Source organism: Acartia tonsa, chromosome 11 (genome assembly GCF_053477335.1).
Source record: "Acartia tonsa isolate MP-2025a chromosome 11, ASM5347733v1, whole genome shotgun sequence".
NCBI lineage: Eukaryota > Metazoa > Arthropoda > Copepoda > Calanoida > Acartiidae > Acartia > Acartia tonsa.
In genome coordinates this window covers 18,870,887-18,894,707 of record NC_137270.1, presented here as the reverse complement: position 1 = coordinate 18,894,707, position 23,821 = coordinate 18,870,887, and the positions used below count along the sequence as shown (strand labels likewise).

The 23,821-nt window shown below is 35.9% G+C and overlaps 2 protein-coding genes across 7 annotated transcripts in view; both read left to right on the top strand.

The window, feature by feature from the left end:
* Window positions 1–10,949, top strand: part of Vha55 (V-type proton ATPase subunit Vha55) — a 16,038-nt gene extending 5,089 nt beyond the window's left edge. The window contains exons 7-14 of one of the 3 annotated variants that reach the window (XR_013883994.1): window positions 2,729–2,883; window positions 3,223–3,318; window positions 4,703–4,829; window positions 7,321–7,431; window positions 7,710–7,833; window positions 8,343–8,469; window positions 9,926–10,226; window positions 10,680–10,949. Coding sequence is in view for 1 of the 3 variants with exons in the window: in XM_080176899.1 (XP_080033025.1) it covers window positions 2,729–2,883; window positions 3,223–3,318; window positions 4,703–4,829; window positions 7,321–7,431; window positions 7,710–7,833; window positions 8,343–8,469; window positions 9,926–10,046 (861 nt within the window). In the remaining 2 variants the exon portion in view is untranslated. The other 2 variants (XR_013883993.1, XM_080176899.1) reach the window with 2 other exon arrangements.
* Window positions 10,881–23,821, top strand: VhaSFD (V-type proton ATPase subunit VhaSFD). 4 transcript variants are annotated; one of them, XR_013883995.1, is made up of 19 exons: window positions 10,881–11,008; window positions 11,315–11,399; window positions 13,660–13,724; window positions 14,072–14,196; window positions 14,864–14,952; window positions 15,361–15,436; window positions 16,069–16,122; window positions 16,823–16,872; window positions 18,212–18,296; window positions 18,748–18,809; window positions 18,979–19,042; window positions 19,803–19,901; window positions 20,164–20,265; window positions 20,609–20,679; window positions 21,118–21,248; window positions 21,583–21,685; window positions 22,058–22,154; window positions 22,719–23,085; window positions 23,284–23,821. XR_013883995.1 is itself a non-coding variant. In XM_080176900.1 (18 exons), exons 1-18 carry the CDS (start codon window positions 10,960–10,962, stop codon window positions 22,752–22,754), a joined length of 1,443 nt encoding a protein of 480 aa, XP_080033026.1. In that variant the 5' UTR covers window positions 10,881–10,959; the 3' UTR covers window positions 22,755–23,821. The 4 variants fall into 4 exon arrangements, 2 of the variants coding, with proteins under 2 accessions (XP_080033026.1, XP_080033027.1); XR_013883996.1 differs by having other exon boundaries at window positions 22,058–22,209; XM_080176900.1 differs by having other exon boundaries at window positions 22,719–23,821.

Sequence of the window (23,821 nt, the reverse complement as noted above, 5' to 3'; positions counted from 1 at the left end):
CAGGATTGGTGATGTTACAGCTCCTTGGGGAACTCCAGCTCTAATATTTCTACATTTGGATGTAGTGTTTCTGAAGTTGACACGAGACTGTCTTCCTTTCAGATAACAGTTAAACCAACGTTTCAGAGGATCTGAAAGGGAAGATTGTCCGAGGTCTTTCAAGAGTTTATCATGAGACACCATGTCGAAAGCTTTGCTTAAATCAATTCGCAGCAAAACTGTTCTGTCTGGTGGTCGTTTCTTGCTGAAACCGGAAGCAACATGGTCATTAAAATCGTTCAGGGCTGAAACTGTGGAGTGATTTTTACGAAAACCATGCTGAAAAACAGGTATTTCAAGGGATTCAGAAAGTGCAGGAAGAATTAATCGCTCCAGGATTTTGATGGCAGGGCAAAGCAAAGAGACAGGACGTTAGGAGTTGGAATCTTGAGGGTCTTTACCAGGTTTCAGGAGAGGAATAATGACTGAGTTTTTCCAAATGTCAGGTATAATGCTGAGAGCTAATGAAAGATTAAAAATCTTTGTTAGGTAGCTCACGCCAATTGGGCCAAGATGTTTAAGGTGCAGGTTGGAGATGTTGTCAGGTCCTGCTGCTTTAGAAGCTTTGCTGGCTTTGATGGCTTCAGCTGTCTGTTGTGTGTTGAAAGAAGGTGGATCTTCAAGGCTATTTTTCTTAATATTCCTTGTAACACATCTGGATGATTTAGAACTGATGTGTCTGACCACAGAGGAATATTGCTTATTGAATCCATTAGCAATATCTAAAGATGAAGTAAGATATCGACCTTTGAATTTAATAGCCTGATTATTATTGCTACATCCTTTTCCATTCAAGTTTTTGATAAGCTTAAACAGTTTAGAGGAGCAGCTGCTGGTAATCTCATTTATCTTTTCTCTCCATTTATTTTTACGATGTAAATTAACCTCTTGCAAGATCTCTCTATTAAGAGTTTGTATATCTGGAGAGTCTGGATTTGTTTCTCGGAGATTATCTCTTTCTTTCATTTTGTTAGTTGTTGCAGTGGGAATTTCAGGTATAATGTCCTTGATTTGACCTCCAGGGATAGTTTTCTTGGAGGCTTTGTTAAGAATTTTTCTGAACTTTTTCTCTGCATTGTGTATATTATCAGGCTCTGGGAGTCTACTGAATCTTTCTTCAGTAATGTTGGTAAATTTGTCCCAGTCAGCTTTCTTGAAGTTTATAAATTTTCTGTAATCACTTTTGATAGTCTGGATGGAGGTGTTGATTTTGATGATGATGGGTAAGTGATCAGAACTTAATGCAGTTTTAGTTTCCCATTCTATATATGGTAGTAGAGATGTTGATGCTAGTGAAACATCTGGAGATGTGGGTTGGCCAAAAGATGGAAGTCTGGTTGGTACATTCTCATTGAGAACTCCAAAATCTTATTCACTAATTTCTTCAGCTAATTTATCTCCTCTCGCATCCTGAATGCTTGAATACCACAAAGGATTGTGGGCATTGAAATCACCCAGAATGAGAGAGTCTGGTTCAGATAAAATGGCTTTGATGTCTGGCTCAAATCCTGGGGCACAGCTGTTTACTGGTGGTATATATACATTCCTGATTTTAATGTTACCAATTGAGATTCCATTGGATTCTGTGTGGCCGTCATTAAGAAGATCAGGTGCTTGTGCAAACAAGATGGATTTATGAACAAAGATGGCGACACCGCCACCATTGTTTTTCCTATCTTTCCGAATCATGGTAAAGTTAGGAATGTCAGGAGGAGCAGATTTTGAAGAAAGTTTGGTTTCTTGTAAAACCACTACTTTAATCTGATATTCATTGATGAATGTGATAAGGTCTGATGTCTTGGTTTTTATACCATTGCAATTCCACTGTAGTATGTTCAGTTTATAGTCTATGTTGTCATTGTTGAGAGTAGGTTTAGGTTGTCGAGGAGTGGAAGGTTGAGGATTTGTTGAAGGTTGATGAATTGTTGAAGGTTGTGTAGTTGTAGTAGGAATGTTGTTGGGAAGTGTTAAAGGGTCATTGAGGCAGGAAGGACAAACATAGGTGTTCTTGTCATAGTCTTTTTTGGTTGTAGATTTAAGGTTGCTGCAGTTGTTTTGAGAACGAAAATGTATCCATTCTAAACATTTGCAGCATTGGACGGATCTTGAATTTCTTCGAAGCTCGACGTTACATACTGGACAGATGTAGATAGGTCCAGGGTTGGGTTCTATGCAGGCCTTAAGTAGTAGGAGTTTGACCAGTCCAGCCGACATTGGCTGGTCAATTAGCATAAAAATTCATGGCAGAATACATGTCCCTCTGTGTGAGGAGTAAGCTGATGGACTTTGCTGGCAGGATCTGATGGTGTTGATCTCCAGGTAGTTGCACGCCGTACACGCTCCATCTCGACAACATATAATTCTGATTATTATCATTGGTGATGTACATCTATTTATCGTCTGTTGTTTTATCCCTAATAATACGTTAACTTGGAAAATAGATGTCCCTTAAAAATCGCTAGCGACTGTGCCCCTAGCATCTAGAGGCTCTGTAATCAAAAGATCAGAAGAGGGCTAGAAAAAAAATCTTAAAACCATCCCAAGGCTAAATAGATTAGCCTAAACCCATCACGGGACCTATGTGAAGCTTATCTAAAATAGAGAACCCAATCAGTTTACTAAAGCTACAGACATAAACCATTGCTACTTTATATACTAGGATATGCTTAATTCATTAAATTTGGTTCAGGACAACTTTGCTATTGTATTCGCTGCTATGGGTGTGAACATGGAGGCTGCCAGATTTTTCAAGCAGGACTTTGAGGAGAACGGATCCATGGAGAACGTGTGTCTCTTCCTTAACTTGGCCAATGATCCCACCATTGAGAGAATTATTACTCCTAGGTATGTTTTGTTGTTGTACATTTTTATGACATGGATTCAATGCTTGCTTAACCGATATATTATCTAGGTACCTAAGGTTATATCCCTTTAATAAAGCTGGTAAATATTTTAAACTAAGCTAAAATAACGGCTCAATTAATTCAATATTTTTACCTACAAAAAAATTGAAAATCGGACAAAAAACATTAACAAAGATAGCTGAAGTTGCAAAAGATAAAAAAGATAAAATGCTAACTAAAAGCAGTCCTACCACCATGTATGGACGAACAAAGAAATATTATGAATTAGCTGCGCTGCCAACTTGACTTTTTTAATTAACTGCATGTCCTCCCTGTTTAGGCTTGCCCTGACCACTGCTGAGTTCATGGCCTATCAATGTGAGAAGCATATGCTGGTCATTCTCACTGACATGTCTTCTTATGCTGAAGCTTTGAGGTAAGATAATTGATTGATTGAATAGGGTCAACTCAAAAAAAAGCCCACAATAGAAATCGCATATCTTAGTGTTTGGCCCCTAGTAGCAGGATAAAACTAGCCATTAGAGACAGCTCAAGCTCCACTTTCAATCTATCTAGAGAGATATCAGCTGCCAGAGAGGATGTACCTGGTAGTAAAGCTTCTCTATATTAATACTATCTATCTATCTAGAGAGGTATCAGCTGCCAGAGAGGAGGTACCTGGTAGTAAAGCTTCTCTATATTGATACTATCTATCTATCTAGAGAGGTATCAGCTACCAGGGAGTAGGTACCTGGTAGTAAAGCTACTCTATATTAATACTATCTATCTATTTAGAGAGGCATTAGCTGCCAGGGAGGAGGTACCTGGTAGTAAAGCTTCTCTATACTAATATTATTTATCTATCTAGAGAGGTATCAGCTGCCAGGTAGGAGGTACCTGGTAGTAAAGCTACTCTATATTATTACTATCTATCTATCTAGAGAGGTATCAGCTGCCAGAGTGGAGGTACCTGGTAGTAAAGCTTCCCTATACTAATATTATTTATCTATCTAGAGAGGTATCAGCTGCCAGGTAGGAGGTACCTGGTAGTAAAGCTACTCTATATTATTACTATCTATCTATCTAGAGAGGTATCAGCTTCCAAGAAGGAGGTACCTGGTAGTAAAGCTTCTCTATATTAATACTATCTATCTATCTAGAGAGGTATCAGCTCTGCCAGGAAGGAGGTACCTGGTAGTAAAGCTTCTCTATATTAATACTATCTATCTATCTAGAGAGGTATCAGCTCTGCCAGGGAGGAGGTACCTGGTAGTAAAGCTTCTCTATATTAATACTATCTATCTATCTAGAGAGGTATCAGCTCTGCCAGGGAGGAGGTACCTGGTAGTAAAGCTTCTCTATATTAATACTATCTATCTATCTAGAGAGGTATCAGCTCTGCCAGGGAGGAGGTACCTGGTAGTAAAGCTTCTCTATATTAATACTATCTATCTATCTAGAGAGGTATCAGCTCTGCCAGGAAGGAGGTACCTGGTAGTAAAGCTTCTCTATATTAATACTATCATCTATCTTGAGAGGTATCAGCTGCCAGGTAGGAGGTACCTGGTAGTAAAGCTACTCTGTATTATTACTATCTATCTATCTAGAGAGGTATCAGCTGCCAGGGAGGAAATACCTGGTAGTAAAGCTACCCTATATTAATACTATCTATCTAGAGAGGTATCAGCTCTGCCAGGAAGGAGGTACCTGGTAGTAATGCTTCTCTATATTAATACTATCTATCTATCTAGAGAGGTATCAGCTGCCAGAGAGGAGGTACCTGGTAGTAAAGCTACTCTATATTAATACTATCTATCTAGAGAGGTATCAGCTGCCAGAGAGGAGGTACCTGGTAGACGTGGTTTCCCTGGTTACATGTACACCGATTTGGCCACTATTTATGAGAGAGCTGGTCGTGTTGAGGGCAGAAATGGCTCAATCACTCAGGTATTATTTAAGATAGGTGTCATTTTAACTTTCAAACCTTGGCATCTTATTTTTAAAGTGATGAACACCCACAATTATAGCAAACAAAATTATGCTTTCTGTGTACTTAATTTTTTAAGTAGCATATTAGGTGGTGTACATCAATTTCTAGTCTTATTAGATAGGTACTGCTTTTTGGTAGATTTCTCATGAAAAATGAACAGAAAATACTTAATGGGATGACTCATTTACTAGAAATTACAATCGTTACCAAAGTATTATAATTGTGTTATCTTATTCGTTGGCTCAAATGGGTACTTTTATTTAATTTCAATTATTTGATTCCTAAGTATTAATGTCCAATTTTTTTTTACAAAGAATATTATTCTATAGAGGAGGTAATTTTGTTAATCATTGGGGAAGAATATCGATTAACACCCCATTGTCTTATCCCTCATGATCCCTGCACATAATTGTTATATTTGAATAGATATAGAATTACTAGGATAATGCACCAGATTTTCGCTTACCCTATTAAATGATACTTCCAGCTGGCTAATATAACGATACCCCCATCCCCTCTTATGACTTTACCGATGACAGTAGTTCGAAATCTCGGATTTTTTAAAACTTGTTTTGTTCCCCCCCCCCCCCCCCCTTATTTTTGTGCATTAACTGGTGTTTATACAAATGCGCCTATTTCAAATCCCTTACCTTAATTTTTTTTAGAATATTTTTTATTAAAACTCAAATTAAAAAGTAGAAAGGCGGTTGACTTATCCCCCTCCCACTTTAATAATACCTAAAGGCTTCTAGGGGGCGTTGCCCCTCGTCTATCTTAAAATAAAAGCTATATCTTGCATTATTTTTTTCAATTAGGTGTTTGAACACGAATTGCATATAGTAAAAATGTTTTTCTTTTTTAATTGTTATCCTAATAAGATAAAAGTTATACTTAAAAATTGTTTTAATAGTTATCATTATATTTAGCATTTTTAAAAAAACACCAAAATTGACCAAAATATGCGTATATACAGGGTGGGCCACATAAATCCGGACTTTTTCTTATTTTTAAACAAATGAACATAAAATCGTCAATTTTAAAGATTTTATTGAATTTTAAAAACTGGGAAGCAAACGAGGTATATGACTATTAGATTATTCAATAAAATCGCCGCCAGCCTCAATCACCGCCTCTACCCGCCCCCTGAACCGCCCAAATACCCTGGTCACCATGTCCCTGTCCAATCTGGTGAAGTTCTCCTTGATAATGGCAATGAGGGAGGTCTTTGTGGTATGGGTGCGTCTAATGGTTCGTGCTTTAAAGGCGCTACAGGCCTAAAAGTCAATTGGATGAAGATCGGGGCTGCTGGGAGGCACATCTCCTTAGGGGGGTGAGTAACCGCAGGATTAAAATTCACCCACTTTTCAAGATACCCTTCGACACGGCGGCTCTTATTTGGGCCACAATTAAGCTAGAACAACGTTCTATACCTTTTTGGAAATGGCATGAAGATTAAGCTAGGGTTATCATCGCAACATATAGCTTCCAAATGGGTTCATGTAGTCAAGAACCGAGAAATTTTCAAGATTTTTGACGTTTTTGACATCTTAAAATCTGCCATGTTTCACTTTGCCAGAGTACTACGGCCAAACCAGATGGGATAGAGAGCTCTTCTAGTCTTTTCTAGTGTCTTCATGAAGTATCTAGCAAAACTTCCAGCAAGTTTCATTAGTCTATCTCAGCGACAAATAAGCTGAGATCAGATTTAGTGGGCACAAGTCGAGAATCCAGGGTAAACTATCAGCGCATTTCAAATCTGCCATGTTGAATATAAGCGCTGTTAGCTCGGAGTACACGTCCTCCATCGTCCAAAAATTTGTATAGACAAATGGGTAATTATCTAAGCTTTTCATAGTGCGGTTAAACGTCCTGATTGGTCAAGTAGTTTTGGTGCTATGGCCGTTTGAAAAAAGTCCGGATTTATGTGGCCCACCCTGTATTTTGTACTCACTTGCGTCATTTATATTTCAGATTTTATTTACCCGTCATCGACTTTACCCCCATCCCCTCTTACGACTTTACCCCCATCCCCTCTTATGACTTTACCCCTATCCCCTCTTATGACTTTACCCTCATCCCCTCTTATGACTTTACCCCCATCCCCTCTTATGACTTTACCCCCATCCCCTCTTATGACTTTACCCCCATCCCCTCTTTTGACTTTACCCCCATCCCCTCTTATGACTTTACCCCCATCCCCTCTTATGACTTTACCCCCATCCCCTCTTATGACTTTACCCCCATCCCCTCTTATGACTTTACCCCATCCCCTCCCCCGACCATGGAGGAACGGACTGACTAATATATAGCTGATGGGTAATGGTATAGTGGCGACGAAAATTTCCCTGTCACAATATCCATGTACTAGCGGCTACGCCCCTAGAGGCCTCTAGTGGCACTTTAAATGTTTGGTGATTGGTGATTATTTATCCATTTGTATTTGTTTAGATTCCAATTCTGACTATGCCTAACGATGATATCACCCATCCCATTCCTGACTTGACTGGTTATATTACTGAGGGACAAATCTACGTTGATAGACAGCTTCATAACAGACAGGTAAAAAAAATTTTTTTTGTGAAATGCCAAAGCTTTGTACTTAAGTGACAGGATGTCATTCTGTATGTAAAGGCTGGACTGGTGGTTCTACAATTTTCAAAGAAGTTTGACATTGGTCTATGGAAGGCTTTCTCTAGGTTCTTTAAAGAGAGGAGATATAGCTCCTAAAAAAGTTCCTTCTCCATTCCCGACACCTATTCCTAATGCAAAATAAACAAAACAAATTTTTTTTCCCTATAGGTACATACAATAAGCTAATAAGTTTTTTTAATACTTAGGTATACCCACCCATCAACGTGTTACCCTCCTTGTCAAGATTGATGAAGTCTGCTATTGGCGAGGGCATGACCAGAAAGGACCACTCTGACGTATCTAACCAGCTGTATGCTTGCTATGCTATTGGTAAGGAAGTTATGTTGGCCCCGAGGGACTGAAGGGCAAGGCGCCGGCAAACAAAACGGGGATTACTACCAAATACCCAAACTTTTATCTGAAATACGATATGATTCATGATTTTTCAGTATGGCTTGGTTTTTACTTTTATCAAATGCTTTGCTTATATCGTAAAAACGTACCATTTATTAAATACTATTTAGACCAATTTAAAATAGACATTTTGAGGTGTGGGACAGGGAGAGAGGAGATATATTGGACTGTAAATTACACTGCACTGGTACCCAAAGTTTTATCTTTAATTATCTTTGGGCATAAATCGATATATTATTTTCATGAACATAATTTTCATGAACTCTGATAAAGTGATGCTAGCAGCTGCTTAAATCCCCCATCCACCTCCGTTACCCCATACCTTACTGCTGGATGAAAATGAATGAGGTCCACATGGATAAGCTAAATTAAGTTTAAGCTAATATATCCACGTATATCCTATAACCATTAATCTATTTTTCCAGGTAAGGACGTGCAGGCCATGAAGGCTGTTGTTGGAGAGGAGGCTCTGACACCGGATGATCTGCTCTACCTGGAATTCCTCTCCAAGTTCGAGAAGACCTTCATCTCCCAGGGCAGCTATGAAAATAGGTATATATAATACTATCTATAATACAAAGTAGCTTGATGTCTGTCCGTCTGTCTGTCTGTCTGTCTGTCCGTCTGTCTGTCTGTCCGTCTGTCTGTCTGTCCCTTAAGATCTCAGTAACCACTGAACCGATCGGATTCTACTCTTCAGGGAATATACCTACTGGACCTGTGGTATTTTTAGGTATTTTAGGTGGTATTTTCTTGGGGGGTGGGACACCCCCAACCCCCCAAAAAATAAAAAAAACCCTACCCCCCAAAGAATTTTTTTTTACATTTTTTGTAAAATCTCAGTAACTGCTGATAAAATTGGGCTCTACCCTTCTGGGAATATACCTACTGGTCCTCTGGTGGTTTTAAGCTATTTTATTGGGGGGTGGGACACCCCAACCCCCCCAAAAATAAAAAAATCCCCACTTCCAAAATTTTTAATTTTTAAAATTTTTGTAAACAAAAACCAGTAATTGGGGTGGGGGGACCCCAGTGCAACATGGGGCGAAGCCCCCATGAATCCCCCCCCCAAAAAAAAAAAAAATATTTTTTTTTAATTTAAATTTTTGTGTATGCGAACAACCTAGGTTTAATTTTTACGAATTGAAATTTTTGTGTATACGGCAAACAAATTGGGTTAAAGGGGGGAGGCGGATGTGCTACTTTTTTAAACCAAAACTAAAAGTCAAAGGAACTCAACTAAAAAAGAGTTACAGGTCTGAGATTTTGCATGGCAGTTGCTTTATAGGGTTACAATATGGAACAGTGAAGAAACGGCGGCGCATCCGCCGAAAACCGCCGAGAAATTGCAAAAAAAAATTCGGCGGGAAACGGCGGTTTTCGGCGGTTGCGCCGCCGTTTCTTCACAGTTCCATATTGTACCTCTATAAAGCAACTGCCATGCAAAATCTCAGACTTGTAACTCTTTTTTTTTAGTTGAGTTCCTTTGTTGACTTTTAGTTTTGGTTTCAAAAAGTGGCACATCCGCCTCCCCCCTTTGTACAAATCAAATTTTTTGTGCATAAAGCACACAACCTGGGTTTAATTTTACCACAGAGTAATGAAACAAAGAATAATTTTTTTGAATATTTCTATTAAGAGGGGTTGACTTTCCATAACTATATAGGGTGAAGCCCCTAGAGGCTAGGGGCGAAGCCGCTAGTATAATATATAATACTTTGTTTATAAACAAGAGAAATCTTTTAGCGGCTCATTTCAATCCATCAATAAGTTCGTGTACGTACATTGGTACAATTAAGCGTGGTGCTTTTAATATTACTCAGAATGTTGTATTCTCAAAAATAATTTAGTCTGCATGCATATTAACATTATAGTTTCAGTTTTCTTGAGTACCCATTCCGTATGTCAGACAAACTGACATATATTATTTCATCCTGATTTTAGTTTACTATTGTTACTAATTTTAAAAAGCCTTATGTAATGGTTTTAAATAAAATTTTGTTTTCAGAACTGTTTTCGAATCTCTTGACATTGGCTGGCAACTGTTGAGAATCTTCCCCAGGGAGATGTTGAAACGTATCCCCGCCTCCACACTTGCAGAATTCTACCCCAGAGACTCGAGGCATTAAATTCAAAATGGAGACGCCTAGCGGCGCTATAATAAACTATAATTTTTTTTCCTGGGACGGCACAATATCACAGTGCTGTTACATTATTAGTCTTGTTTCTTTTATCGCTGTTTCATAATAATAATAGTAATATGTTAAGTTTTCTTGAAAATTAAGTGGCTATATTGTTATCAATGCATGGTACAAGTATTTTAGTTAAGCGTACTGTACAGATACAAACCTACAAACCAGCTATTTTCAATTTAAATAATCTTAACACGTACAAATCAAAAAATTTAGTATTAATAACTTTTAATTTTAACAAGAAAGACACATGGCAGTATGAATGTTTGTTTGAAATGTTAGCGTGTGTAAAAAAAAAGTGTTCACCGTGGGAAACCGCGTGTACCCTGTGGGAAAAATATGTACCACACGTGGGGAAAAATGCATTGGGTGAGAAAACTTGGAATGGCCCAGATCTCATTGTCCCTTAATTTGATCTTTTTCTTTATTTTGCTCTGGTGATTTTTACTAGTGATTAGTTGAGCCTTTATTTATATTATTTAGTTGAATATTGTACATATTAAACTTCAGAGATCTGACTTTAAATATTTTATGCTTTCAACGATAAACTTAAATAGCAAATTAAACGAGGCTTAGTGTTAAAAGAATCTAGAATTTTTAAAAGTTTTGTCTTTATGTGATTATTTATTGTATGAATGTTAAAAAGGTTTTCTTTTATTATTTATTTTTAAAATATGTAATTTAAAGTTTTATCGGTGGTATTTATTGAATATGATTTATTATTATATATATATTAAAATGATTGTTAGATTTTAGCCAATTTATGATCCAAAAAAAAGCATTTTCAAGAGCTAATTATTGTGATTTAAGTTTTTTATTTATTTATTTCTTGTGATTCCAGGTGAACAAAATGGAGGGGATGGCGATGCGAAGCTTCCCCGAGGACATTGAGAAAACAAGTAAGATTTTTTTAGCATAGTTGCGAAATCTATTAACACCCACTGGATTAGAACCGGTTCTCAGCCGTACTGAAAAACTATGTATCGTATCACCTACAGAATTTTCCCCGAATATTAGGGGGAAAAAATAAAAAAGTTAACAAAACTGGTTTTAATCTAAAAATTTTCACCTTCAGTATTAAAATTGTCCTTTCCCCTTCCCTCTTACTGGATGGATAACTGGCCAAAAAATGAGAACTATTGTAGCCTAAATTGACGACAAAATATTTCCCCTGTCAATATATCCACACATATATTCATTTCTAGGTGAGATGATAGCTGCCACGTCTACCTTCCAGCAGAAGGTGCTGGAGGTGAGGGCACAGAAGATCAACTGGCAAAGCTATCTCCAGTAAGTATGCATTAGTAGCGCAGATAATCTATAACTAGGGTATGTCCGTCGGTCCCTATGTATGTCACTTCGTCATAACTGAAAATAAGTTGGCTTGCTAGGTTTCGTGATTTTTTTTATAGACTTTGAAGTTTCGCTATTAAAGATCAGGGACCCCAAAGGATAATACAATGGCCGATAAATTGATACACAAAATCACCCCTTCATTAGATTACAATTAGTGATTGAAACGTTTGGACAATACCTAAAGTCCTCAAAGTTATTATAAAAAACTTTGGGGACTACTGTAATAAACAGCACAATGTCCCCTCCCTCTCTCGATGACTAAAAATATATGCAAACAATTTATTAAGCCAAACTTTGTCCATAACAAACAACAATTTCCAACTTTCTCTGTCCACACTGACCATATTCACCTAGTCTCAGGGAGGAAGGGAGGTGACATTGGACTGAAAACTACACTGGTTCCCAATCTTTAGTAATCTCATTTAGAGATAAAAAAAAATTTGGGTAGGTACCAAATTGAATTTTAATTGGTAGTAATGTGCAAACTTTTTAGCAGTGTTTCGGAGCCGGAGCCGGGAGCGGCAACATTTTTGGTGGAGTCGGAGCCGGATCCGGAGCCGTATTTTTCGTTAAAAACGGCTCCGGCTCCGGATTAGCTAAAAATGATTTTTTAAAGTAATTATATAATAAGGCAACGGTCTATTTCCATATAATAAACTAACAAAACTATTGTTACTTAACAAATACATACATCCTTCTACTTTTATATAGCTTTAATCTAATAAAAGCAAAATATTTTATATTATTTATTTTATTTTATTAAATTCAATAATGAAAAAAATTGATATATTAATTTTAAGGTAGGAGCCGGAGCCGCATCAAAATTATACGGCTCCGACACCCTGCTTTTTAGCCATTAATTTTAATCCTTCCTGCACAAATTTATTAAATGAATTGTTCGTTATCTCCCACTCCCTGTAAGTCTATTCATACATTTATTCATCAAATAACATTCAAATATCCTTGTTTGTTGGTGAATTTGTTGTTGGGAGTTTGTAGGAATGGATTTATTATTACTTGGATGTTACACCAAATTGTCATGTAGAATTCAAGTGAAACTTGCAGCGGGCTAAAATGACGATTATTCCCTTTACACAATCTCTCCCCTCCTACTGGATGACCGACCTGACCAAAAAATGAGTTCCATGGTCGCAACTTAAATTGACGACAGTTTTCCCCTGTCATTATATCCATGTATATTCTATACCTATCCATTTTTGTATGCAAGAATGTAAAGTGTTCTTGTATTTCTACTATTTTTAGTAGCAGAGCTGCAGTATGACTCACTATGTCTGTCAGTCCGTAGCGCTATGGGGGGATATGTGATTATCCCGTCTGCGTTTGAAGATATAAAGCTGGAATATATTGTGAATAAAAATTTCGTCGCTCGTACAAAGTAAAGCATATGACATAATATAACAAGTCCTCTATGAAAAGTCGATTTCTTAAGATAAAGCTAGCTTTCGGGAAATCATGCCGTCCAAAAATTTCTTCGATAGTGTTTTTTTGAATGAACCATTACTTAGGTATTACTATAATTAAACAAAAGGGTTCGTCTGCTAGGAATACCTACCCTTTTTAGGTTTGACGAATTCTGGGGCCAGATTGGCCATCTAGATCTTCTATATCTTTTTTGTTGAAGGACAAATATTTATTCCTTTTACAAAATTCAATATCTCAAATATCATTCAGATACATAAATATCAAAGATACAAGTTATTTAATAGTCTTGTAAGAGATTTAAGTTACTTGCTGATATCTTTGCTTCTTATCCTAATGTAAAAGTAACAGGATGTCTGTGTGTGTAGCGAAGGATATCTTAACTGCTGAACCGATAAGGTCCTCCTTTACAATGAAGTTTCTCATATAGGTCAAGGAAAGGTTTATAACCATTTTGGAGGAGGGTATCTACACCTTCTCATGAAAATTTTTAATTTTCAAACTTAAATTGAAAGAAGATGTTTGCATTTCCCTTCTCTCAGGTGCCCCTAGAATAAAGTGAAACTTGCAGCGGGCTAAATTAACGATTCCCCCCTTTCAATCAATTTACCCCATCCACTCCCCTCCTACAGGATTAACAAACTGACCAATAAACTATATTCATATTAGCAAGTTGAATTGTCGACAATATTTCCCCTCACATAATATCCACCTATACTTTACATCCATTTACTTAACCTAACCCTTTTTTTAGGTCTCAGATGATCTCCCAGGAAGATTTTTCCTTTATATCCAGATACGATGCGGCTGATGTCAATACTAGGAATTTTATTACACTTTCCAGTATGGATTCGAAACTGATTAGATATCCGCTGGATTAGAACCGGCACTTAGCCATGTTTAGCATCGTATGTTTGATAATTTTTCATACCTAATATTAGTATAAATTCATGAAAATGTTAGCCCGGCCCTTCGGTCCGATGTGGCTATAAAGACTGTTTTTATCATATATTTTTTCATTTAACATCCGTGGAAAGCTGTCCATAAAATATTATTACACCTCCCGGTTAAACAGCTGCACTAGCACTAAAAATTCGTAAAATGGTTGTAGTGTGTAAAATTCCATTATTAAATTTGGGGGGAAAGCTAATAAAATATTTAAAAACTCAGAGAAACAATTGTCCAAGAGAATCCCTTGCAGTCTGCCAAAACCTTCTACAGCCTGCTGGGACATATTTCCAAGGATCAAACAATCCAATATCTTCTTACTCTGGTGGATGATTTCTTACAGGTAAGCCACGTTTAATCGATATATTATTACTTGGATGTTGCACCAGATTGTCATGTACTCTAATAGAGTGATTTAAGCAGCTGGCTAAAATAATGCTCCTCTTGCCCCATATCCTCTTCTACTGGATCAACGAACGGACCATCAATGAGGTTTATTATTGCAACCTACATTGACGACAAATTTTCTCCTGTCAACATATCTACGTATTCTATATAAATTTCTTCCTTCATACATGCTATCCAAATTTATAAAGATGGTTTCTCATATGTTAGTTATTGTTAGCTACCTACTATTTGAATATTTTACTATGTAGGTAGCTATTTGATTATTCCAACATTTATAAAACTTCATGGAGTGTGGATCTACATAGGGGTCCCATGAAACACTGTGCATCAAAGAATTAGAAAGAAAGAAAAGCTTTTAACAAATCGCTAGACCTACATGGTTTTCTTTAACAGTGAAGGTTCTTTTTGGTCCAGGGAATTTAAATATAAGGTATCTCCACCCTTGTCCCGAGTGAAAAAAACAGCCTCCCTTAAAAAAATATTTTTAGTCTTGCTTTTTAAAAGTAAAATTTAAATTAAAGGGTGGATTTATTATCCCCACCAATCCCTCCTTCTATCAAGTCCCCAAACATGCCTCTAGCATCATATTTTCTTAATTGCAGGAGAAGAAAAACCGAGTTGGAATCTTCCGCGAGTATGCCAGGAAGCGCAAGGAATCTGTGTGGGCACAATTTCTAAACCTCCTCAACAGGAAATTATCAATCATACTATTTTTAAAAAGTTAAAACGCGGCTAAAAAGCTGCTTAAGAGAGGATGGATGTTTAATACTCAAATATGCTCCATAATGTTGCTGGGAATGTTGTCAAGAAAAATCAGAAGTCTAGGCTTAACAATAGTCAAGTAAAAAGTATTTCCTCCATTCCATAGTGTTATAGACTGACTGACAGACGGACAAATAAATAATTGAGTAGCTTCACTACTAAAATTACTTTGTTAACAGCAAGATTATTCAAAGGGAAGTTTAAGTAGTACCTAAAGTACATATCCTTCATTGGCTAAAAAGTTGAGGCACTCTTAGCTTCAATCCACCAATTAAGGTTCAAGAAAAGTTCCCAATCTTTTTAAAAGATCATAAGTATAATTGATAATTGTGATCAGACCTGACCCTTTCATCCAGAATATGACAGCTAGAGTTATTGCCAAGATGGCATGCTGGTCACCTGAACCTATGCAGGTAGGGTCATAGGCTATAGTTATTGCCAAGATGATGTGCTGGTCACCTGAACCTATGCAGGTAGGGTCATAGGCTAGAGTTATTGCCAAGATGATGTGCTGGTCACCTGAACCTATATAGGTAGGGTCATAACTAGAGTTATTGCCAAGATGGCATGCTGGTCACCTGAACCAATGCAGGTAGGGTCACAGCTAGAGTTATTGCCAAGATGGCATGCTGGTCACCTGAATTTATGCAGTAAGGGTCATAGCTAGAGTTATTGCCAAGACGGCATGCTGGTTACCTGAACCTATGCAGGTAGGTTCATAGGCTAGAGTTATTGCCAAGATGGCATGCTGGTCACCTGAACCTATGCAGGTAGGGTCATATTAACAGATTAGTTAATTCATAAGCTAATGAAATGGATTTATTAATTGTCTTTGCTGCTATTTTATATTTTGAGTTTTTGTGTGTTCTCTTTTTCTTGATTACCTATTGATTCTTAAAACTTAGGTACTTCGTTTGTCAACTCCATAATTTTTGCTTTGCTACTTATAGATTTAGATATTGTCATCCTTTTTTCTCAAAGTTTTCGTAATTTTACTCTTTATGGACAAATTATGTTTAGTTCATCATTATTTTTTTTATTTAAGGGGCAAGATCTACAGCATTTCCTACTCTGGCTGAAGGATCAAATGAAAATGCCGGTAAGATTTTTCTCACAGAAAATAAACCAGTAACGTAAAAGCTGCAAGAAACCTGTACATTTTCAAGAAAGAATATGATAAACTTTAAAGACTTTTAACAAAACCGTTAATGTGAAGAATATTCTATTAGTTGTACTTATATCTGTGATAAAATTAACATGTTTTGATGATGCCCTAATATTCTCGATATGCTCCAGTAGGGGCCATGAGAATTATATAAACATAAACATAAACATGCATCAAATACCTACAAAGTTGTCACAAAAATATAGATGATCTTTATAGATCGTATTAATATTTCCATATGTTCCGAGGATATAAAAATGATAAATCATAAGATTAAAACCAGTTTTAATTCAGCGGATATTAATCTGTTAAGAAGCCATGTAATTGGAAAAGGCTATAGGATTGATCTCATACTTTGCTTGTCTACGTATTTCAACGTATCTCGTTTGATACGTATTCGCGTACAAATAATCTCAAATAATCTTGTGAAATAAGTTCCAGTAGGGATTCGAAACCGATCAATATCCACAGGATTAGAGCCGGTTCTCAGCCATACTGAAAAATCACGTATAGCAGATATTTTTCCACGAATATTAAAATAAAAATCATTGAATTAATACCTACCTATCAGTTTTAATCTTGATTTTTTTAATACCCAAGGAAAGATACGATGCGATAAATATTTTTAATTTAGAAGAATAACTACGTACAATCTGTGGCCAGATGTCTTCAAATGATGCTCAGGAAAAGACGACATTTAAACTTATATCTATTTAAACTTAAAGGATTCCTGCAGGATATAACTGGTAGTGCAAATGGGGCACTTGTCCAATGTTATGGTATGGAGATCGCTCTTCTATGAGTACTACTAAAAATCCTACTTTTACTGCAATACACATAGACATTCTCATCGTCGGTTCGTCAATTTAGAATGCTTTTCCCTTTACTCCCACAAGTATAATACGAATTTGGTTGAGCCCGTGGTAGCTCAACAAAGACCCACGCGAGGTATTATATTGCTTTAAACTAAGAATAAATGGCTGGTTATGGTGTTCAATCTATATCATATAAGTATATTAAGCACTTAAGAAGGAAGATGGTTTTATAAAGTGTATTTACATTACAAGTGAATAAGTTAAGTATGAAAGTATTTACAGGATAAGTGATAATAATCATAAGTAGTGTAGGACAGAAAATGCCCTAAGTCCAAAGCATTGAATTGTGCTAAGTGTTGGATCTCTAACATAAGACCCAAGCTCAATTCATGCTAAGTACTGAGGGTCCTAAATTTAAACTACAATGCATGCCAAACAACTAAGTCATTACCTTTAAAGCCAGAAGAACTTGATGGTTTGAGAGTTAATGAATAACTGAGCTAATTTAAGAGGTGCAAGTTATAACAACAACTATTAATAAGGATCTAAGCCCTTGTCTGTTTAATAAAGTGTTTGTATGTTAAACTTGTGACGTAAATCAAACTATGGTTGTAGGCATACATACTAGTACAAAATGGTTACATGGTTACTTTAACAATAAACATAATGTTTTAATAAGCACATAACAATATTCAATCACATACAGTTTACCATGATTAGGCTAGCGTTACCCATATAAGGTATTATATTGGTAAGGATAGGCTAATAAATACGTAAAAACATATAAAAAGTGCCTTAGGGCTAGCTAGAGTAATTGTATCTCGTGCCTGAGTTGCGCTCGATAATTACCATGGCATGTCAATCAAATATTCAGAACCAACTTTTATATGGTGTAAAATTTATAGTAAACATAGGTAAGTGGACTAGATGCGAAGCATTTCTGTGAAAGTCTTGGTCGTACGTTCAAAGAATTTTGAAATTTGGGGATCGCATCTCCATAACTGAATGACTTCCACAAGTAAATCCATTACTCTAAATTTGAAGCCTCCAGCTACAATAACAAAAAAGTTACCTATAATCATCTTAAACTGACATTTTAGAGAGTTAGAAATCTTTAAAAGATTCTAGAACTCATATCCGAAATTTCTTTTATCAAATTTAAAGCCATTTTACTGCACAAAGTTTTAATGTTAACCTTACAATAACAGAATTGAGGACTATAGAAGAGCTTTCGCGGGAGTGGGAGGAGTCGAAACAATTGTTAGTGTCCTCTCTGGTAAAGTAAACTTCCAGGTAGGCGGAGTTTATCAGTTGCCTAACTTTTGATTGGTTGATTCATTAAGTTTAGTGTCCAAACGTTTCAACCTTGAATTATAATCTACAGACTAAATAATTATGTGTATCATAATTGGGAAAGTAGATCAATTTATCGGCCATTGTCCTATCCCTTTAGATCTCTAATTATAATATACAGATAAAATACTTTTGTGTATCATGAATTTTTCGGGCATTGTCTTATCCCTTTAGATCCCTGAATCTTTGCCGATTTTCATAATTGGATCCTATTTAGATACTTGAAGCTTTATTTCCTAATTATATTCATTATAAATGGATCTAGAATACGTGGATATTTTGCCCTCAATTTATTTCGCTCATCCTGTAGGAGGGGGGAGGAGGTATCGTATAGTACAAGCAAATCTGGTGCAACATTCAAGTAGTAATGTATCAATTATCTTATTTATAGATCCAATATCAGTTGACCTTCTGTCTGTGGATGATCAGTTTCTCTCCAGATCTGGCGGCTAAGTATGTTCAATATTTCAAAAAAAAATTCTCATTGTTTTTTAAGTTTGTTTTTTTCTCTTTGAAAAACACTGAAAAGAATGAAAAACATTAACAATTCGGTCCCCTGGGGACAACAAAACTGGTTTTAATCTTATAGTTACCTATTCATTATGATTTGTAATTCTTACAGGTTGAACAAATATGGTGTGATTCCTATTCTAGCAGATATCCTCAGTGATGCTCAGAAAGAAAAGGTAATAACTTTCTTTCTTTCTTACAAATAAAATCTATAACTCAGATAGAGAAGGGGACGATGGCTGTTTATTATACTGGTCCCCAAAGTTTTAAATAACGTCTTCTTATTCGTTTGGGGAGTTTTATTGAATTTTGATGGATTGGATTATTAAGTTGAGGGTCTAAACGTTTCAACCACTAATTGTAATCTACAGAAGGGGTAATTTTGTGTATTAACATCGGGGATGTACATCATTTTCGGCCATACAAACCTAGGAAGATGGGGACATTGTACTGTAAATAACACTCATACCCAAAGTTTCATAACCACCTAATCATATTCATTGGCTCTAAAACTTTGGGTACTTCAATTTAATTTTGATTGACTGGTGAGTGTCCAAGCTTTTAATCCAATAAACTTAATCTAAAGAAGGGTGATTTTATTTTTTTAACTATTATATAAAGTGTATCATTGACTTATCTCTGGGTTATGGAAAATTTTTTCTCGTATTAATTCGAATCCGGTGGATAGGAACCGGTTCTCATCCATACGAAAAAACTATGTCTAGCATCGTATTATATCCAGCTTTCTACGAATATAAAAATGTACAATCATAAGATTAAAACCAGATTTTTTAGCCGGTGCCTTCGGCACCTCGGGGCTAAAAAAAAATAGTTTTAATCTCATAATTGTACATTCTATACTCGCGGAAAGCTTTTTATAATACGATGCGAGAAATAACTATTCCTTGTAAAAAAATACCTAAATTTCTATTTAAGGTGAGTAGAATTATTCTGGCGGTATTCAGAAACCTCATTGAAAAACCAGAAGAAAGAGAAATCAAAAAGGAGAACTGTATCAGCATGTATCAATGCAAGGTAGATAAAAGGACCAATAAAGTAGTATGGCTCATAATCAATAAACATGACTGGGATAGGAAATTAAAAAATGTAAAAAAAAAAACAATCGGAAACAATTTAAATCCTGTAAGAACTTGAAATCTTAGAGATAGAACCTTTAATGGTTTGAGTTTTTGATGGGAAAATGATTTATTTACCTATATCTTTGACCGGCATTATTTTTTTTAACTACCCAGTACTAAAATAATGAGTTTATATATATTATACATATATTATTCAGGTAATGAAACAGCTGGAACTTCTAGAGCAGAGAAAGCTGGAGGATGAGGATATTACTGATGATATCCAGTTTCTTATGGAGAAGATGGAATCCAGTGTTCAGGTTTGTCTTCATGCTCGGGGAGGGAGGGAGGGTTCATCGGCCTGTGAATAATACGGTTACCAAAAATTATATAATCTTATTGTTGAAACTTGTTAAGACATTTGTTTAATATTTTTCTGGTAAGAAATGCACAGTCACACCTATCTGCAATATCTTGGATTGATTGTTAGAATCGTCCTATCGATTTCAAGCTTTGCATTACAATTTCTGTAACTCTTGTCATAATTTAGAAATCGTAGTTATGTAAGTTTGTCCTGGCTAACCAAGCTGTTTTTCATTTAAAAGTTGTTTATTACGATGTTATAAATAACTATTCTCTATATTATAATATATTGCTTATTAGGATCTTTCAAGCTACGATGAATATGTGACAGAAATCAAATCTGGCAGGCTGGAATGGTCGCCTGTACATAGGTAAACTATTGTGTAGTTGCGCTTCTACTATTTGTTTGCCATTTGTCCCACAGGATGTAATGTATATTCTTAATCGTAAAATACTATGGTAACGTTTCTTTAGTTTTGATTGGATGCTACAAACTATTCGACTAAATGATATAAAATGCGCATTAGGTAATTTTTTTTATCAAATTTGGGGGATGTACACCAAGTTCTTGTCTTCAAATCCCTTTAGATATTTCCCCTAGGTCTACTTAGAAGCTATAAATATATATTGTAGTTACACGTCAATTTGGGTTGCTAATGTGGATTTCAATTATTGGCCAGTTTGTTTTCATCCAGTAGGAGGGAAAGGATGGGGGGCATCTTTATTTTAGCCAGCTGTGAGTATTACAGTACCTGACAAATTTTCCCTTGTTAAAATATCCACATATTGTATACCCATTATTTGCCTAGATCTGAACGATTCTGGAGAGAAAATGCGCACAAGCTGAATGACAAGAACTATGAATTGTTGAAAATTCTGTTGAACCTGTTGGAAACTGTTCAAGACCCTCTCATTCTCTGTGTGGCTTGCTTTGATCTAGGTAACAATTATGTTAGAAAGACTAGCAGACAGACGGGTGTAATAAGATATGAATACATTCCAGGGAAGGAGGGGACATTGGGCTGTTTTGTTTATTTTAATAGGTAGTCCCCAAAGTTTTTTAATATCACTTTCTTAATCGTTAGCTAACCAACTTTGGGGGCATTTATTGAAATTGGTTCGTCATAAAGTTGAGTGTCCAAACGTTTCACCCACTAATTGTATTCTACCAAAATCAAACGGCTCCGCAACGCTGATTGGGAATATATATAAATTTATCGACCATTGTCTTATCCCTTAATATCCCTATATAATTCAGTATGGTATTTATTAAGGTGAATATGTGCGTCATTATTCGCGCGGGAAGCACGTGCTAGAACAGCTGGGTGGCAAGACTCTGGTCATGACCCTTCTCTCCCATGCTGACCCTAATGTTAGGTAAGAAAGTAATGTTTTGGCTACAATGCTGGACTACCTTTTTTGATATTATTAAAAAACAGCAAGTTTATCCCTTAAGATACCTGATATTTAGATATTCATACATCGTCTTATCCCTTATGATTCCTGATATTTACATAATAAATGTATAAGTATAGATGTATGATCCAGGACAACTACCTGACCCAAGTGGTAGAGACCCTTTTCGTTTGATAGCTAATTTCTTTCTGTTCATTTGTAGGGACTCTGCTGAGTTTATATTTCTGACGCTGTTAGCCGATTTCAAAGACCCAATACAAAATCGGGACAGGGTCTCTGTGGGCAGAGTTACATACAGCTCATACCACCTCTATTTTTATACTTGATATTTAGGTATGAAGCTCTACTAGCAGTGCAGAAGTTGATGGTTCATAATTGGGAATACCTGGGCAAACAAATGAACAAACCACAAGCAGCCGCCGCTGACCAGGTAGAAAGTTTCTACTAGGCGCCCATAGGCCATTAGAAACTAGGCTTTCATAAAGGTATGCCTTCCCGTTTCAATAACCCGCGACTTACAAAGTAGCGCATCCGCTTGTCGTCGTCGGGGAGTTTGAATCTTGGCTCAGCAAGGCGTCATAAAAAGTTCCCTACTTCTGCTGTCATGTCATATGCGCGACATAAGAGATAGAGTAGGGTTATGTCTTGGTAAAGTGATATGGTGGGTAGGTATTATCCCAAGATTTTTTGGTATTTTATTTTTATAGTAGCTTTTCGTGCGTAGTTTAGGTTAGGTTAGGTTAAGTAAATGTTAGAAAATGTCCGCTGTAGGGGCAAAATTTTTTATTTATAAAAATTTAAATACCCTTTAGAATATTGCTAGAATCCGAAATCCGCAACAAAAAAAAAGAAACCATAATCCACGGATTAATCCGCTTTATTTTTTGGTGGATTTTTGTAAGAATCCGAATCTGACCCAAAAATTCGGCGGATTGCCAACCCTGATAAAAATACTTTTATTTTTTTTTTCAACCATAAAACAATTATTTTTAAGGGTGCTGGTGGTGGGGAAGGAATTCCAGTGGCATAAAACTATCCTCGCAAGTTCTTAGAGGCCGCCAGTTTTATTTTGTTGGCCCCCAGAGACTCCTCGACTGGAAATGATGTTTTATTGTAATAATGGAATAGTTATTTTTAAGGCATCGTATTATAGACATTGTTCTGCGGACATTGAAATGATACATTATGAGAGTAAAACTGTCATCAATTGTAGGATTTTTTTTAATAGTCGTGGAAAAAATTTCTGTAATACGATGCCATACATGATTTTTCAATATGACTGACAACCGATTTTAAATCCAGCGGATATTAATCAGTTGCGTAGCCATACTGGGAATCACATTTTATATTTATTTACAGCTGTAATTTTTTGTTATTATATTTCTGAATTTTGGTATAGGGATGGTTTTAGGCTAATTTTCAGCCCCCTACTTACCATTTGAATACAGAGCACCTAAATGCTGGGGGCACTGTCCCTATTATTCAACATTATGCTGTCTAAGTTTATTTAAAATGACAGAAAAGTAAAGCTGTAACTAAATATGTAAATATTATTAAAGCTTGTAAAAGATTGCATTTTAAGTTTTTATGTAAAATTATCATTATTGTGTATTTGGGAAATCTCGTTTTAAATCAGATATAGATTTTATTTACAACAAAAGAAACTATACCTAGTGATTTATAATTTTAATAGTTCTTTTTCGCATCGTATTATAGACATCGGACAGTAATGGAAAAAAAAGATTAAAACCAGTTTTGTTATCCCCGAATGGCCGAAGTACCGAGAAAAACTGGTATTAATTTAATTGTTTTTTTTTAATTATTCGTGGGAAATTGACTAGTACAATGCTATACATAATTTTTCAGTATGGCTGAGAACTGGTTCTAATCCAGCGGATTTTAATCGGTTTCGAAGCCATACTGGAAATATTTAATTTGAGATTTTTTTATTTTTAAATTTTAGCCTTTGATTTCTCATATAATATTTATTTACCTAGGTAATTTGTGATTTTGTAAAATTAGATTATTTATTTATATTTATTATTATTATTATTATTTTTAAGTGTGATCTGATAATAAATAAATTTGAATCTTAAA

Excerpts from the sequence above, each read along its gene's own strand:
- VhaSFD (XM_080176900.1), top strand. The coding sequence starts at position 10,960 with ATGGAGGGGATGGCGATGCGAAGCTTCCCCGAGGACATTGAGAAAACA. Across the intron at positions 18,810-18,978 it reads TCTCCAGATCTGGCGGCTAA|GTTGAACAAATATGGTGTGA; the intron begins GTATGTTCAATA and ends TAATTCTTACAG. Across the intron at positions 20,680-21,117 it reads GAATGGTCGCCTGTACATAG|ATCTGAACGATTCTGGAGAG; the intron begins GTAAACTATTGT and ends TTATTTGCCTAG.